The following is an 18,862-nucleotide window of genomic DNA, read 5'->3' as shown; positions in this document are numbered from 1 at the left end:
AAGGTTTTCTTTATGGACATAATCTTGAGCAGCAAAGTTTTTTTTATAAGGATGTACTTTCCTTAAGTTCTGTTTGAACTATCATTTGTCCTCAAAATTTAAGGATGTTCGCTACTCTGTTTCAAAGCAACAAGCTTGTTTAAAGACAGTTATAAAATGAAAGAATATGAATAATGGAACTAACAAAGCAGAAATAAATGATGGGTGCGTGCAAGGGCCGGAAACGGTCATATTTGCCAGTCTTGTCCTAAACTGAAAGTATTATGTCCTAAACATGTAATTGGGATTTAGGTCAAATTTTATATTTCAACAGAAATAATTTCCGTCATTTCGTTGAGATCGAGTTTCAAAAACGCCATTTTGCACATATTTTTGTTTTGTTATTGATTTTATGTATTTAAACTGCCACTCCAGTAAAGTGTTATAATCCTGAGGGCCCTCCTAATAACGGGCGCACTAAGTTTGCATGCATTTGGGGATTAAAATGTTTTACGTTTGCGTGCAGCTTTCAATTACATTTGCACACATTCATTTTACAGGTAAACTTAGGTAAAAATATAAATAAAAATTAACTCAAATTGTAATTGACTATATATTTTTTTTTTATTTTCATAATAATATCTGACTATCAATTATTAATTATGAAAATATTCCTTAATTCAGATTATATATTGTTCGCACAGAATTCCGAGTAAACCAATTATAAAGCGATCATTATAAAGTAGTATAGCTTAAGGCATACATGTAACTTCATTGTGAATATTTCAGGATGAAAAGTGTTTCAACTAATAGTGTTTGTTTTTAAAATTAGTAACTAATTTAAGTTAGTTTGTAAAGTTACACCAAGGCACAAACATGGAGTTTCGGCACGTACCGAAATGTAATATAAAGATTAAAGTAATGAATTTATCTATACTTTTACCTTTATTAAAGATTAGCTGTTTTAAGATTTTAACAGTTACATCTGTATATATATTTATTTCTAGGAATTAGTGCTTGTGCTTAATAAAATGGACTTATCTTGCTCGAAATCCAACTAACGGACTAACAGAATGAGTACTTATACTTGTAAATAATTGAACATAAATAAATAAGTATTATAACCTGTATTTTACCTGAGTTTACCTGTCAAAAAAATGTGCGCAATTGTAATCACAAGAGTGCACACGCTGAAATGTCTCGCCTTCTATATTAATCATTGATATTATGTTGATAGTCCTAAGTATAAAGCTTGATTACAACTGTCTCATTAACTTAACATTAACCAAAATAACTAAACAAAGACCAATGAACCATGAAAATGAGGTCAAGGTCAGATGAACCATGCCAGGCAGACATGTACAGCTAACAATGCTTCTATACAACATATATAGTTGACCTATTACTTATAGTTTAAGAAAAATTGACCAAAACACAAAAAATTAACACTGTGCAATGAACCGTGAAAATGAGGTCATGGTCAAAAGAAACCTGCCCTATTGACATAAAGATCATAAAATATTTCCATACACCAAATATAGTTGACCTATGGCATATAGTATTAGATAAATAGACCAAAACTCAAAAACTTAACTTTGACCACTGAACCATGAAAATGAGGTCAAGGTCACATGACATCTGCCCGCTAGACATGTACACCTTACAATAATTCCATACAACAAATATAGTAGACCTATTGCATATAGTATGAAAAAAACAGACCAAAACACAAAAATTTAACTATAACCACTGAACCATGAAAATGAGGTCAAGGTCACATGACATCTGCCCGCTAGACATGTACACCTTACAATCATTCCATACAACAAATACAGTAGACCTATTGCATATAGTATGAAAAAAACAGACCAAAACACAAAAATTTAACTATAACCACTGAACCATAAAAATGAGGTCAAGGTCAGATGACACCTGCCAGTTGGACATGTACACCTTACAGTCCTTCCATACACCAAATATACAAGCCCTATTGCTTATAGTATCTGAGATACGGACTTGACCACCAAAACTTAACCTTGTTCACTAATCCATGAAATTAGGTCGAGGTCAAGTGAAAACTGTCTGACAGACATGAGGACCTTGCAAGGTACGCACATATCAAATATAGTTATCCTATTACTTATAATAAGAGAGAATTCAACATTACAAAAAATCTGAACTTTTTTTCCAAGTGGTCACTGAACCATGAAAATGAGGTCAAGGACATTGGACATGTGACTGACGGAAACTTCGTAACATGAGGCATCTATATACAAAGTATGAAGCATCCAGGTCTTCCACCTTCTAAAATATAAAGCTTTTAAGAAGTTAGCTAACACCGCCGCCGTAGCCGCCGCCGCCGCCGCCGGATCACTATCCCTATGTCGAGCTTTCTGCAACAAAAGTTGCAGGCTCGACAAAAAACTGTGCGCAAATGTAATGGCAATGTGCGCAAACGTAATGGTAATGCGTGCAAACGTAATGGTAATGCGCGCAAACGTAATGCACCGCTAATAACTATATATTAATGCCTCAAGGAGCTATTGGCTAATGATCGCTTATCTCTTTACCTGTGTTTTTAATTCACACCTGGCTATTAATCACAAGCTGCGAACTAATATTATTAAGAAATTAAAATTCCATGCCAACTGTCTTATTATTTAATCACTTTTCAGCTAAGACAATTGCCAATTATGATTTAAAATTAAATTAAAACTTGATTTAATTTTCGTAGAAAAAAGTATTTTTTTCACTACTAACACATGTGCTAGCTTTGCTTACTATGTAATATGCATGCTTGAAATTCTCTTCCGCAGATTAGACACTAAATCGTAAATTTAAAATGATTTCATGCTAAATAAAGCAAGTGCAACTATTTTCATTAATATTCTTACACTATTAAAGGTAAAATATTAAAAACTCGATGATTTCCTTAGAAAATTTGACAAACAAAACTAATCCCGGAAATGAGTCAGGAATTGTTCGTTTTAGTATTTTCACATTACATCCGGTTTAATTTCGACTTCAGACTCGAAAGAAACATAAGCAATGACTGAGAAAATTATCGTTTTGAGTCATTAAAATAATTTTTTTTTAAACTGTTGCCTTCCCTTAATTGCTCTTGATCGATTTTAGGAAAATGGTAGGATAAATCATGAAGTAAATGCGATGCAACAGTGAAACAAGGTTGTTGATGCTACGAGTATGAGCATACTCATGCAGTAATGAGATTTTGACAATCTTTTTTTGAAAAGGGGGACCAACTTTCAAGTTATATGAAAATGACCGAAATTGGGTGAAAAAATGTCCGGATCCTTAGGTGCGTGTGTTTGTTTCAGAGATATAAGCCATTGAAAATTAGGTGGGAAATGATTGGCATCTTATAAAATCTTTGAAAAAATAGCAAGATTTTTTAAGGTTTTTAAATATGGCTTTTGAAACTATAGGTAATAAGATTATGAAAAGAAACGTAGGGAATAGTCAAGATAGTGGCAAAAACTGTTAAATGGCAATACATGGATAAAACCAGAGGATTCCAAATATCTGACAAAAAATCCAAAACAAGAGGATCAATCATCTGTTAGTACAAATTCTCTTTTTTTTAACTATAACAAAGAATCATTTTAGACTTACCTGAAATTCTTCAATGTTAACATTACCATTGCTTTGCTAAAATAGAAAAAAAATGCATGATTATTGCTGTTTGGTCCACAACAAACTATTTTGTAATGGAGACATACTTAGATTAAGATTTAAATGATGATGATATAAAATTGAATCATGCTTAATACTAGAACATGCTGAATCATAGTTAAACAAGCTAGTTCACCATCCAGGCCAAAGTTCAAAGTTCATTCATAGTTCTAAATGCCAAATGTTGTGTTCTTAGCAAAGAAACAACAAATTCCAAATTTTGAAGTCTTTTGCTTGACCAAGCCTGGGATGGAAACTCTGCACTTACTGTAAATCTAATCACTCTGATACATTTCCATTATAGGCTTTTTTATCTTTATATCATTGTAAATATGCTGCAATTATTCCATGAGGAATAGTTGAATTTACATTATTTGTAAATCCTTTACTACAGATAGAAAAGCTGTGATATGTCATGTAAATATATAATAAAGTTTCAATATATTTTTAAACAAATATTTGCTTTACTTACATTTGAAGATTTCTCCATTATTTCAGATGTAAACAACTCACTAGTCACTAGGTTAACCTGTTGAAAATAAAAATAACATACGTGTGAATAATATTTTACTATATATATATATATATATATATATATATATATATAAATGTCTAAGAATATAACTAAAACACACTAATTAATACATTAAAAAGTTCTATTAGATGTTAAATAGAAATACGCAATATTTCGCTAAACAAATTAGCTTCATCAGGCGTGTGCATCTCTCAAGGTGAAATCGGATGCATGACAAAAAAAATATTTTTGTAGCTTAATCTATACAAGAGTTGAGGGACAGTGTAACATATTGATTGGGGCATAAAATATGTTTGTAGCTACAACTACATATATATATATATATATATATATATATAAAATGCATCAGTCACATTTAAATAAACTTTCCTTGTGTTATTTATCTCAATATAAGAACCATTGATAAAGTTCTTTGTCTCTTCGTTTTTCATGTTGTTAAGTTGTTGTCTCATTTTCATATACCACACATCTCCTTTATTTATATTCAAATAAATAATTAAATTAAAATTCATTTTCAAAAATATTTTATCTTTCACAATGGAATCTGTTTCAACTGATCACTAAAATTTGGACAAATTGGCAATCATACCACATCTCATTCATGAAATGTTCGGATACTTTATGATCAAGAAATATCATCTGAAAAAGTTTCATACAATAGTCTCATCGACTATATATATATCCATTTTTTAGTTGTCTCCCTTAGGAGGGATATTTTTTTTTTTATTGACAATGAAGAGTTAGTAGAAAGAGCAAAATGAAAGAAACCTTTAAGCTTTTTAAATCTTTTAATTACATCTAATTTGTTGTTATGCTAAATGCTATAATACCATGAGTTATTTTTCACAAAAAAATGGTTAAAACACTGATAAATCACTCTCAACTCATCATGCTTTGCATGCCCAGAAGCCAATTTTGACTGGTGTAAATCCAGTCTATGATTTACAAAGGGAAGCTATTTGTTTAAAAGTGTGTAAAAAGACTATTATTTTCAGGTATTTTACGGATAAATAATTCAATTTTTTGGCATGACTGACTGAGGGACTGACTTATTGTAACTCTTTTTAGAATTTGTTTCTTCCATTATATCTATAGACTGGTATCAACAAACTTGTCAGGTTTTACCAAGTTTTAATTTATAGTGAATTTACCTGTTCTAATGTTTGTTGTAATTGATAAAACGCTTCAAGTGGGTCCATCTTTAATTCAGCTATTAATCTGTCTATCTTATTCAATACAAGAATAGGTTTGATGTTTTCCAACCAAGCCTGTCTTAGTACTGCATGTGTCTGAAAACCAAAAGATTTCTCAATAAAATTAGTAGATAGGGTATTAAAACTAGAGGCTCTAAAGAGCATGTGTCACTCACCTTGGTCTATGTGCATATTAAACAAAGGACACAGATGGATTCATGACAAAATTGTGTTTAGGTGATGGTGATGTGTTTGTAGATCTTGTTTTGCTGTACATTATTGCTGTTTACAGTTTATCTCTATCTATAATAATATTCAAGATAATAACCAAAAACGACAAAATTTCCTTAAAATTACCAATTCTGGGCCAGAAACCTAACAACAGGTTGTCTGATTCATCTGAAAATTTCATGCCAGATAAATCTTGACCTGATAACAATGCTACCCAATGTCAGATTTGCTCTAAATTCTTTGTTTCAGAGTTATAAGCCCAAATCTAAATTTTAACCCTATGTTCTATTTTTAGCCATGGCGGCCATCTCGGTTGGTTGGCCGGGTCACTGGACACATTTTTTAAACTACATACCCTTATAATGATTGTGGCTAAGTTTGGTCAAATTTGGCCCAGTAGTTTCAGAGGAGAAGATTTTTATAAAAGATTATGGACGACGGACAACTAGTGATGAGAAAAGCTCACTTGCTCCTTTGGGCCAGGTGAGCTAAAAATGCTTGTAACAGTCAGACATGCAAAAATATAAAGTATCCCTTAGAAATAAAATATATACATACATATATAAGAATTTCAAATCTGTGACTTCATTGATCATGCCTTTATTGAAAGCATTTTTCAAGGTTTCAGTTTTTCCTATTTTTTTTATACATCAAATTAAGTGAGGAAAAGTTAGTTAAATAGATAAAGACATGCTCTTAGCAATGATCTGATGAGGCTAGCCTTTCTCAACCAATATTTAAAGCATAATCTTATGTTGTGTGCGACACTGTCCAAGGTAAGGAGAGGTGGAGCACACCTAAAGATGTTAATTCCTGCCAGATTCTTGACAAGTCAGGAGCCTGTGATTCAGTGGTTGTCGTTTGTTCCTGTATATCATATTTTTTTTTTCTTTTTTAGTTTTGTACATACACATAAGTTTTATCATTTGAATTGTTCACAATTGTCTTTCCTGTGTTTTATAAGGTGCTATATTATATGAATTTTGCTCATAATTAAAGGCCTTACAGCGACCTTTAGTTTCTTACTTCTACTTCATTTGGTCATCATTCCACATTTTCTTATCTTCATTATAAAAAAATACTTACTTGAGGACACACCCCTTCCACAACATCAACTACAACAATAGCTCCATCACAGAGTCTGACAGCTGTGGAAACTTCACTGGAGAAATCTACATGTCCAGGTGAGTCAATTAGATTAATGAGATAATCATTTTCACCTGTAATCATAAATACCACAGGTTTCCATTTACATGTATGAAAATGAAAGTATTAAAAACAAATGTGATGCAATTGCTTAAAAAAGTCTCAACGGTTTAGTTATTCGATTAAGGATGACAGATACTTATCATTTCATGTACCAATTATGAAATTACCCATAGTCCTTTAGATTTAGAAACGGTTAATTGCCATATACTAATATCAATCCCCTAAGAATAATTGGTATTAAAGAAGGAACCTATATCATTATGCCTTCAAATCATTTCAAGTAATGTCTTCGTGTAGATATCTTATCAGTAACATATAATTAAAACAATATTGACCATTTTATTTTGACTCCACCAGTTCCAATGGTATATTTCATACTCACTGTGTTTATACATCAGAGATATTGCACTTGATTTCATTGTAATTCCTCGTATCTGTTCATCCTCTCTACTGTCCATGTATCGGAGCTGAAATCATCATAGTTAATATATAAAATTGTTAGATCATAGAAATCATTTCGTGATTAATGAACTCTAACATATCATTTTAAATATACAAAACTTAAAAGTTACCTCTTAATGATATAAATGAGAAAACAAGTGAAATTGCAAGCTACTGCTCACTGATGATACCCCCGCCACCAATGTTAGTTTTCAATAAGCAGGAAGTTGTTGAGTGATGAATCTGAAAACACATCACATAGTATAGATGACTTCTAAAAACCCTGAAACTAAATATTAGAAATCCTTATGATGTAGTTCATGAGAAAAATGTGACAAAAATATTCATGGGACAGAATGATGAATTACTTTTCTGGTTAATGCTTCAATATTACAGTAATTTTCCAAATGGTTCTGGATACTGACAAAATGAAGTTAAAACTAATCATTAAATGCAATACTAATCATTTTTTCCCCAATTCAACACATCAGTTGATATATTTCAATTTTTTCAATGATCAAAACAAGATTCCTATAGGTGTAATAGGCTGACGTGTTTTCTACAGGGAGATTTCAACTAAATAATGAGTTAAGTCTTGATACTAATGTTCATGAACCTATAACATGTATGTAAATATCACCAATATGCACCTTTCCAGCCATTCTTTGAGAGATAATTCCATTACTAGCAACCAAACTGTCTGCAAGTGTTGTTTTCCCTGAAATAAAATGTTGTTCATATGTATGTTTATTCTGGTATCAAGCATTGTGCAAAATAAAATATATGTATAGGTTCGTCTGTGTTAATTCTTACCCCAAAGCTACTTGAAATTTAAAAAAACCTTCTTTATCTGATGGTTAGTGAAAGTAATTAACATTTAAAACATAAGTATAAAATGATGTTTCATAACCAACATTTGTATTTATAGTTGATCTTAATATCTGTTATCAAATAATGAACAAAGGGACTTAATAAAAAAAAATATATTAAATAATTATCTCCCCTATCAATATTTTCCCTTCCATGTGCATGTACTGACTATTCATTATTCTATATTGTTGTAATTTTTTCTCTATTTATAATCATTGAAATATTGTATGAAATTTCAGGCATACATGCAAGTGTCCATGATTGGTAAAATAAATATTAAAAGAAATTTATGTTTCTATTAATCATACATGCACATGTATCTAAAATAAATTATATATATTACAACAGTGTTCTTTTGGTTTGGTAATATAGTAATTTCACTTTTATCTTACCATGATCAACATGTGCTAAAATGCAAATGTTTCTTATACAGGAAGGCTTCTTCTGTAAGGCAGACAGGGCTTTAGTATCCAAGGTCTTCATCTTTTATTCTGAGTAAGTAAACAACTAAAGATTAACATTTAAAATACATTTCATTGTGTAACAATAATTGTGGGTCACACTGACAATAGAATTAAAATCCAACTAGCAAGTCTTGCAAGATTGCTGTGGAAAAAAACCTTTAGAATGCTGCCAACTGACATTAACACTATCAAGTTCTCTCCCTTTACTACACTTATTATCCAATCAAAAATTTCAAAAACAAGTGTTCAATTTATTCTTTCAATTCACATATCAACATGATAATAGGTAAATTCTTTTTTATAAATCTAAAAATATAAAAGTAAGTTCAGTATTCCAGCTAGGATTTCAAAAGGGCAGGGTGCCAATCCTGAAAAAGGGCATTTAACGTGTGATATGATAATATGAAAGGGGCATGTTTTAATAAAGATATTATTCAAATATTGTGTTTATTCGTTGAAATCACTGGTTATACAAGAACTACATCCTTAGCCCATATAGAACTTTATCTTTCTCCTTTTTAGGCTAAAAAAACTTGTCAAGCAAATTGTCACACAAGTTTTTAAATCATTGCTTGGCACAGTTAAGCTTTATATAAATACAGTATGCAGCATGTTTTGAAAGGTGTCCTGCTTCATTCTGTTTCTATGGTCACACTTTACCAGTTTCACCTTTCTACCTCTGCTGTACTTAATGGCATTACAGCACAAAACAGCTGTGCTCAGTAAATGCACAATGTTAAGATATAGCAACAGTGAAAATTTGTATTAATCAAAGAGCTGAAAGATCTGAGGAAAAATGACGCCACTGCTTCTAATATTGGGATATTTTTTATGCAAGTCTTGATTTTCACATACCTTAATATTAAAGTTGAACATTGCAACATGTCTCGTAAGCATATAATTGATATTTGTATATGAGTGTGTGAAGTGAAGATGACAACTGACTGGTTTTTTTTAAACAAAGGAATAGGTCAAGAGTCAAGACTACCTAAATGATCTACAGTATCCAATGACTACTGGCTGTTTTTTTTTTTTGTACAAATAAATAGGTCTTGACTACCTGAATGATCTACAGTATCCAATGACTACTGTCTGTTTTTTTTTGTACAGATAAATAGGTCAAGAATACTGGAATGATATACAATATCCAATGATTACTAGCTGTTCTTTTGTACTAATAAATAGGTCAAGACTATTTATATGATCTACAATATCCAATGACTACTGGCTGTTCATTTGTACGTACTAAATAAAGACTACCTGAATGATCTAAAGTATTCTAAGTAATGTGTATTTTTTTTTCTTGCAATTACATTTTTCTAAATCAAGAATACAGACTACTAGTATCCTTTCAAACCAAATGATTATGAAGAGCCTGTTGTAATAAGCTCTTATACCCCACTAGTCCTATAACATATGACCGCATTCTTATTCAATTTTTAACGATTTTATACTGATATTTTCATTTTTTTTAAATTTTTGAATGCAAAGTATGACACATTGATAGTAAAAAAAATTATCAGAACAGTAAATAGAAATAGTAAATAATGCTTCTGCGGTCATGTTATACGGCTAATAACCCACATACTTATTAACTAAGTTACTAGTGACATACACAAATGTAGTTATTTTTGTTACTTGAAGCAAATTCTGTTTCTGTAGATTTTCACAATATTGTTATACTTGTTTTATTTCACATTGAAGATTAGACAAATAGGGATACTCCTTTGATTTTTTTATTTCATGTCAGTCAGGTTTCTTTATATGAAACTTGAAACCACTTCTCTGCCATCATTGATATTTTATAACAACTCTGCCTATGACCCATATAATTTGATATTCATTCTTTTACCATATATCATAGTAAGCTAGTTTTTTTATTTTACACTAATCCACAATCTTTCATGTTAAATTTTGTCTCCATTTAAGTTTATGCCATTGAACCATCATGGTATTAAACACAATTCCAAGTAATTATGCTGTTATAGAGGGTCACCATATATTCATCTTGGGTGGCATTCCAGTTATTGAAATTTGTGTCAGATTTGATAATGAACTAGACCTTTAGGAATTGATCTCATAATTTAATATGGAGCTATCGTATGCAACTCCTACTCGGTAACAAAAATAAACATTTCAAGCAGCAAAATTTATTACCAGAGATTACAAGTCAAAAGAGGATGGGTAAGCCTCCAAAATGCTCCCAAACTGGAACTACAACAAGATCTCCAGACAAGGAGAAACAAGGCGTTGAAGCCAAAGTTAGTATTTATGTACAAAGAAGTTGAGGGGCTGATTCACGCTATTGAACCAGACGAAGAAGTACCATAGGTTAATATTTCTGGCCAACACCTTCCTTATCTAACTCTTCTTGGGTAAATACTGTAAAATTTCTGGACAACCCATTCCTTAATTCTACTGTGTTTGCTTAAAATACTGTTAAAATATATATTAAACAAATCTAACATGGGTGCCGAATTGACTATATCAAGTGCCGATTTAACCAGGTGCCAATTTGACTAGATGCCGATGTGACTATACCGGGTGCCGAATTGACCATGATTTAACCAACTGCCGATTTGACTAGACTTCCGTAAGACAGTGATCGCGCCGAATCAGCTTGACGACACTGTTGTGCACACATCAAACGTAGAGAGCTTCAAATCTGTTCTCCCGCCCCGCCAATAAAACCGTTGTATTAAAGCCAGCATCGATATCGACAATTTATTCACATGTCATACAGACACAGTCTGTTACTGACTCTACTGTTGTAATTTTGTAAACAAAGATTGAGTCGGATTTCCGGATTTCCGGTACTTTGATCTGTCTTATAACCAGTAAAAAGTGGACCAACACGGACACATTATATTTTCTTATAAAAAAGGCATTTGTTTGTAAAAAGAAAAGACTATCAAGTTTTCCCGATTAATAATATATTTTTAATGTTTTAACAATGTTTTAGTTTTACTTCACATAATGAATAAAGTTATAAAAATAGATTTATGAGTATCTTAACAACATTGGTTGGTACACTTCGATCTTTTTGGTAATAAGAAGGACCAGAGGTATGTAAACTGGTTCATGGTTGATTACTACACAAAATAATACAAGCAAATTCCAGTTTATATGTGAAATAGTAAAATACGAAACCAAGCGCGGTAGACGGAGAAATGTAATGGAAAGTAAATATGAACCAAGCGCGGTAGGCAGAGAAATGTAATGGAAGTTCAGTTCACCAGTATCGGGAACATGCCGCTGAAAGCGTCAATTTTCCAAAAATAAAGAAAACAGAAAAAGATGACCAAGGCACCCTACCAACACTGCTACTAAGACCCTCCTTAACTTTTCCCATAACTCAAAATACCTTAACATATATATTCTTAAGCAAGAAGTATGTAGACATATTTTAGAATATGTTAAGTGCTAGGAAAAAATTGGATTGAGTTATCTTTCTTTATTCGTGTGTGCTTCTTCTTTGGAGGATTATAAACAGTACATAGAAGATGTAAATATGATCAACAAAATAGTGGACGATTTTGTTATTTTCGTATCAAAAATGAGGGTTAGTCAATGCAATGACAAATACGTCTGAATTTGATATTTGTTTCACAGAGAACAAGTAAAACGATATCTTCCACAAGTTGTTTGTGGTTTTCAACTTTCTGTCATTACGTTTTCTCTATGAAACTTTGGTTAACAAATGGTTAACATTGCAAATTGTGCACTAGTTGTGATATGTACATTTCCTTAAAGATAATTGCCGACTGACTCATTCTATTTGAATGAATTGATGTTGATGATCATTACTGGCCCATCCGATAAATGGATAACCTACATGTACAACAACAGATTATGACACCAGCTGTAACCATTGATTAGTTTGGGGTTGTAAACAAAGTCATAAGCTTTTCGCCAGGTAAAATTTAGTAATTAGCAGATCATATCAATACAAACAAAATAATAACATACAATCGATCTTCAAAAAAGGCAGGAAACTGTAAAAAGAGCACAGGGCGGTATTCAGGAAGGGGCGGGCACCACGCCCTCTGAAAACGACCTAGCTGGAACACTGAAGTTGAACATCAAATTACAAACACTGTAGCAGCTACAGCATGTAGTGTTTGTATACAGTTTAATTTGCTTAAAATTATAATGTAAACAAAATAATACATATGTGCATCACAGGTTGGAGTAATCATAAGAAAAAAACAACACTTTTCTAAGAGTACTGAAAAAATTCCTGAATTTGACTAAAAATAGATTGTGATACACTTAACTTACCGTATAAGATAGTTGCACTGATTTACTGTGATGTGGAGCTGTAATGAGATACAATGTATAAATAAATAATACCTTATTCGTTATTAAAACACTGATAAAAATCGACAATAAAAAATATTAGCAGATTAAGGTGATTAAAGCAAAGCTGTAAAGATGAAGTTCAATACAATGTATTGGACGGGGTTAAAATTATATCAGACTTATAAATATTAGTAGATATACTTCGACTAATATAATATGTTCAATGTCATATTCAATAGTTATTTTTCATTACTACAACATTATTTGAGTAATCATTAAGTAGTGCTAAAAAAATGCAAAATTTCTTAATAACTGAGTCTTTTTTCTTCAAAGGACACATATTCATGAAAATTTCAGCAAATTTTCTGAAAAGAAAAACAGCCTATCTAATTGACTGAGAAATTACAAGCCTATGAAAACTTTAAAATGATGTAGTTGGCAAAACAAATTAGGAATAGAGTTATTGTAAGGGTTTGCTAAGAAATTCTGTGGCGAGCCAAATCAGAATATCATATTGGACACAGAAACCATAGGGATTGATTCATATCATCTCATGATTTGTTGTGTTAATTTAGTATGGTTAGGTGCCATATGAAACTTTTTACCATCCTCGCTTACATAGAAATCAATTACAGTGTATCCCAAACTCTGTCTGTCCAAAGAAATGTCAGACAAAAAAATCATTCGGTCAGACAGAATTTTTTTGATTTTTCTGTTGAACATATAGTAGAAATTGTCAAAATTCTTTTTCGGTCAGACAAATCATAAACAGTTTGGCACAGACTGCAATTATCCCATTCTCCTGAAAAGAATGTGACCGGTACCTCAATAAACCAAGAGTCTAACTCAGACTGCCTAACTATCTAGTAGTCATAAATCTACAGATGTAATTGTGCAGAATTTATAAGATATGTTCGACTGTTGGTACTAGGATTTATATTATTTTAATGTATGTACTGAGATTCCGCCAATTAAGACGCACCCCTTGATTGACTGCAAGGGTACAGCGGATCCATGTACACTCCCTAAGGATTAATGGAGATGTGTCCTTTACAATATTATCCCACCACCAGAACAATCCCCACCCAACACCGCCCAAGGGAGCGTGTAGGACACCGGGAAGTCTGTTATTATGGTGGAGGAAGCCGAAGTACTCGGAGAGAACCACCGGGCCACTCGGTGGAAACAGACAAACCAGAGAGATATCAGAAGATTGATCTCCAGGTCAAAGTAGGGGACAACTTTGACCAACCGAGGCCCCCAAAGTACCCATCCTAGTTTAAACTCCGGTTTGGGTACCAGAGATGTGTGTGAGAGGGTGAAAATTACCCTTCTGATGTACTGATATTTTTAGCACCCCGAGTGAGAACCGAACTCGGGACCTTCAGCACTATAGCCATCGGTCTTAACCACTAGACCACGAACTCACACAAAGTTGAGTTTGTAAAATAAAATGAATAAACTGCTTTTTCTAGTCATCGCTTGTGTGTATGTTTGGGTATAAGTCGCAAAATTACACTTACAAAGATAATCTACATTTCAATATGTTAAAATGTTTACACAAAACGTGGAGAAAGCGGTTGCGAAATCCTAATTTTTTTAGATTCAATGTAAACCAGAAGCATTAAAATGAGAACGATGTTACCTCCGTATAAACGCATTAATGATTTAATAACAGGTAAAACAAAGTACCAAATAAGAAATTTCTACAGCAACACACAACAATTTATGCGATTACAAGATAAGACTGATGGCACTGATACTGAAGAGGGATAGAAACAAATTAATATATACAGAGACAAATCAATTCATTAATCTAAATCTAACATACACATGTAAAGACCGCTTTCAAAAAAATAAAAATTATCACTATGTCACAGAAAGATAACTAACAACAGACCGTGTGTATGATAGACTAGAGGCCACCGGAATGAAAAAAAAAATTGTGTTGTTCCAGTCTGAGACTACTGTGTTATAGTAGTCTCAGTTCCAGTTAACCTACCTACCCTTCTTTTGAGTCTCATAATAACCTACCAAAAATATTTTATTGTCATTTTTCATTAAGCACTGTTAAAGTCAGAATGTTGCTCCATGGACTCAATGTAAAAAAAAACTGAAACATAAACTAAAAAATCCATACCGAACTATCCTAACTTTTTTTTTTAAATATACTGGAACCACACATACTATCTTATTTTGGCCAGATTAATTTTATACAAAAGTTAAAAGAAAACAGATAAAAAATAATATAAAAGATAGTGTACATGATAGGTTTAATGTGACTAGCTGAATTTAATATTGACACGGTCTGATTTTGTGATGAATGATTTGAAAGGTTCAATTTAAGATTTTGTGATGTCAGATATTTTGTTCCTGTCAGTAATATGGTAGTTTAGTTTAAACATATTTTATTGTCCAAAAAACATTGACAATAGGATTAGACACAAGTTTTGCAACTTAGAACGTCTTCTCTATTACATACAAATAATAAATAACCCAACAAAATAAAATACATAATAATAACATCATAAACAATATCAATATGGAGACATGAAATTCATTTTTTTTTTCAATTGTATCGGGAAACAAATAGATTCTTTTCTGTACTGTGTTTTGCATTTACTATGGAAACTTTGTTTTTTTCGTGTGTGGTGGTCCGTTGATGAGATTAAATTTTATTTCTACATGCATATGGTTAGATGTGAAAATTCGACTTCAATTTTCGAACGTTTATCAGTCATAAATTCATATATTTGTTTCAATAAAAATCAATGAACTGACAAATTGCGCACTATTTAAAATTGATTTATTATTACATATATATATATATATATATATATAGCAACTTAGTAAAAACTGTCGAGGTAACAAACATGAAACAAATAAAATTAGTGTCTATGATTTAAAATAATTTGTGTCCATAAACTGATACCAAGTGCTTGAGTATGCATACTCCCCTTTTTCCCAAGTGGAAATCTAAGAGAAGAGTGACAGTAAAAATAGACAATTGTTAATAAAGCAAAAGAGCATTTCTCGGTTTTTTTTTTGTTTTTTTTTAAATAGATTACAACGTTGGTTTTCCTGGTTGAATTGTTTTACTCTTCTATAGCTTTCTTTTTTTTAGTTCTTTTCAGCTTGCTGTTCGGTGTGAGGTAAATAGTTATCAAAGGTACCAGGATTATAATTGAGTACGCCAGACGCGCGTTTCGTCTACAGAAGACTCATCAGTGACACTCATATCAAAATCTTTATAAAGCCAAACAAGTACAAAGTTGAAGAGCACTGAGGATCCAAAATTCCAAAAAGTTATACCAAATACGGCTAAGGTAATCTATGCAAAAGGGATAAGAAAATCCTTAGTTTTTCGAAAAAATCAAAGTTTTGTAAACAGGAAATTTATAAACATGACCACATTATTGAAATTCATGTCAACACCGAAGTGTTGACTACTGGGCTGGTGATACCCTCGGGGACGAAACGTCCACCAGCAGTGGCATCGACCCAGTGGTGTAAATAGTTAACAAAGGTACCAGGATTATAATTTAGTACGCCAGACGCGCGTTTCGTCTACATAAGACTCATCAGTGACGCTCATATCAAAATATTTATAAAGCCAAACAAGTACAAAGTTGAAGAGCACTGAATTCCAAAATTCCAAAAAGTTATGCCATATACGGCTAAGGTAAAGCTCCGTGCGAATACTGTTCTTGACCAATACTTGATGACGTTTTACACATGGAAAGATGTCTCATTGGCATGTGTGGTATAAATCTTATTTCTAAATAAAATAAGGGTAAAAAAGGTGGAAAAATTTGGTATAACATCTTTAAAAACCCCAAAAGGGGTTATGTTCCAAGCGTCTGTGTATAAAATAATGTAATTGTGCATGGGCTTGGATTCAAGTAAGACTAGGAAACTTGTCAAACTGTTCATTTCATGTTGCTCAAACTTTTAATTTAAAAATAATACTTTATATGACGACCAAAAATTAATTTTGAAATCTTTACTCTTAGATGATAAAGATAAAGAGAGTGCCACATACTCAATATAGATTAACCGACCAATCTATAACTGGACGTTAAGCAACCAATAATCAATCAATCAATATAAATCAAATCATGAATATGCCACGCTCTTTGAACATTAAGAACCCTTGCAACAACTCTTTGAGAGGTCCGTATATATAACTTTTTATGTAGTATTGTTTTACAATTTATAAATATCGATTTTTTTTGGTTTAGAGATGAGATTTTCACAAAACATCGAATTGAATTGAATTAAATTTGATTGAATTGTAATAGTAATTAACCACGAAGGTAATCGAGATAGGATTTTAAAAGCGAAATAGTTGCCAAGGGCACTATTCTATTCAGTCAACTTACCATGGGAAATGACTGAATCAAGGAATTATATCATTTTTATTTTCTTTTATTAAATAGTATTAAATAATGGATGTTGAACATCATCTAGGGGGATACTCTTTCAAGTATCTTCGGGAAGAGAATATCTCGAAAGGTCAAGGAACCATACATAGGATATCTTTGTTAGATTTGGCATTGATTCGAGTCGATCTTGTTAGTATCTAATGCCTCACTTACATTTAATGCAGCGGAATCGAATTTGCTATTCGCGTTCACACACTCTTCTTTTTTGATTGGATTTCGCTAAATCGCATTATCCAACTCGCATTAGAAACGAGTTTTTTTTTTAATACGAATTAAAAGTTAACGTCGTTCGGGAAGTAAAGCTACTTTGACACGCAGTGCAATTCGAATTAGAATTTTACATTTAGACGTAAAACGTTTCAAATGTGAATTAAACTTATTCGAACTAGTTAATGCGAATCGAATTCGAATTACGCGTGAACGCAGCATCACCAAAAATCCTGTTTATTTGCTTATTCAAAATTTAAGAATTCCTTAGACAAATTCGCGTAAATTTTGGAAATTTCTGTTTTTACTTCATGCTCTTCAACCTCGATCTCGTATTTGATTTTGCCTTCAACTCAGTCTTATATACAGTCAGTGTGTCAATATCAAAAAGCATTTAATGAATGGCTATTATCTATTTTGAATTTATTGAACCATAAAACTAATCAGTTTAGTTCTATGGTTCAATAAAATCAAAATAAATCATTGCCATTCATTATAAATAAATTTCGATCAAGAATAAGGCTCAAAAGAACTTTTTTAATTTTTTAAATTACCAATAACAACGTACACACATGTTTGCGTATAATACACAACGTCAGAGTGGGCGTGTCGCCATCAAAACTGACAACATTGAAAATAAAACTAATAATTTTAACCAATCAGAAGTCAGTAAAAACACCAAATTTTATTTATTTCTAAGTAAAGTAAAGCAGGATTAACTGCCTAATCTGTCATCCTTATAAATATACCCACTCAATTCTCCAAGGCATTGCAATTCGCGTCTGAAATAGAATTATAAGCCTTTAACCAGGATCAGGATTGTACTTACTTAGTTTTAAGTGACTAATTTCTGTGCCTATTCGTCCTGTTTAAAAATAATAAACTAGGGATACAAACTAAACAGATATAATAATATAGTGAGTATACATGTGTTGAGCATTTGGACGGAGAGCATGCATTAGGGAGCTACCATTTGATTTTTATGGGGGGGGTGGGGGGGGCTAGGATGAAAAATTTTGTCCTGCATTTTTTTAGCTGTAATCTCTGTCCTGCCTTTTTATTTTTCACTCTGTTTGGTCCTGCTTTTTTTTTTAGTTTATCCTCACTTTTTTTTACCTAAATTGTCGTCCTGGCTTTTTTTTTTTGGCATTTGTCTCATCCTGCCTTTTTTTTTACTCAAAACCCCTGTCCTGCCTATTTTTTTCAAATTTCATCCTAGCCCCCCCATAAAAATCAAATGGTAGCTCCCTTAGTCACTATGGTGTAACGTCACTGTAGTTGAACTAGAAACGT

At 32.0% G+C, this 18,862-nt stretch overlaps 1 protein-coding gene across 4 annotated transcripts in view; it reads right to left on the bottom strand.

Annotated features, from left to right (window-relative positions):
• The window catches only part of LOC143071342 (elongation factor-like GTPase 1), a 45,775-nt gene extending 31,220 nt beyond the window's left edge, over positions 1-14,555 (bottom strand). Inside the window, exons 1-9 of one of the 4 annotated variants that reach the window (XM_076245588.1) lie at positions 14,441-14,555; positions 12,897-12,934; positions 8,544-8,658; positions 7,932-7,999; positions 7,223-7,307; positions 6,718-6,851; positions 5,359-5,496; positions 4,145-4,201; positions 3,613-3,648 (exon numbers count right to left, since the gene is read on the bottom strand). In XM_076245588.1, the coding sequence (XP_076101703.1) occupies positions 3,613-3,648; positions 4,145-4,201; positions 5,359-5,496; positions 6,718-6,851; positions 7,223-7,307; positions 7,932-7,999; positions 8,544-8,634 (609 nt within the window). In that variant the 5' untranslated portion in view covers positions 8,635-8,658; positions 12,897-12,934; positions 14,441-14,555. The remainder of the gene's footprint in view (positions 1-3,612; positions 3,649-4,144; positions 4,202-5,358; positions 5,497-6,717; positions 6,852-7,222; positions 7,308-7,931; positions 8,000-8,543; positions 8,659-12,896; positions 12,935-14,440) is intronic. The other 3 variants (XM_076245587.1, XM_076245589.1, XM_076245590.1) reach the window with 3 other exon arrangements.
• Between the last annotated feature and the right edge of the window lie 4,307 nt (positions 14,556-18,862).

Source organism: Mytilus galloprovincialis, chromosome 4 (assembly GCF_965363235.1).
Source record: "Mytilus galloprovincialis chromosome 4, xbMytGall1.hap1.1, whole genome shotgun sequence".
Classification (NCBI taxonomy): Eukaryota; Metazoa; Mollusca; class Bivalvia; order Mytilida; family Mytilidae; genus Mytilus; species Mytilus galloprovincialis.
The sequence above is the reverse complement of the archived record's forward strand: the minus strand, read 5'-3'. Positions and strand labels throughout refer to the sequence as shown.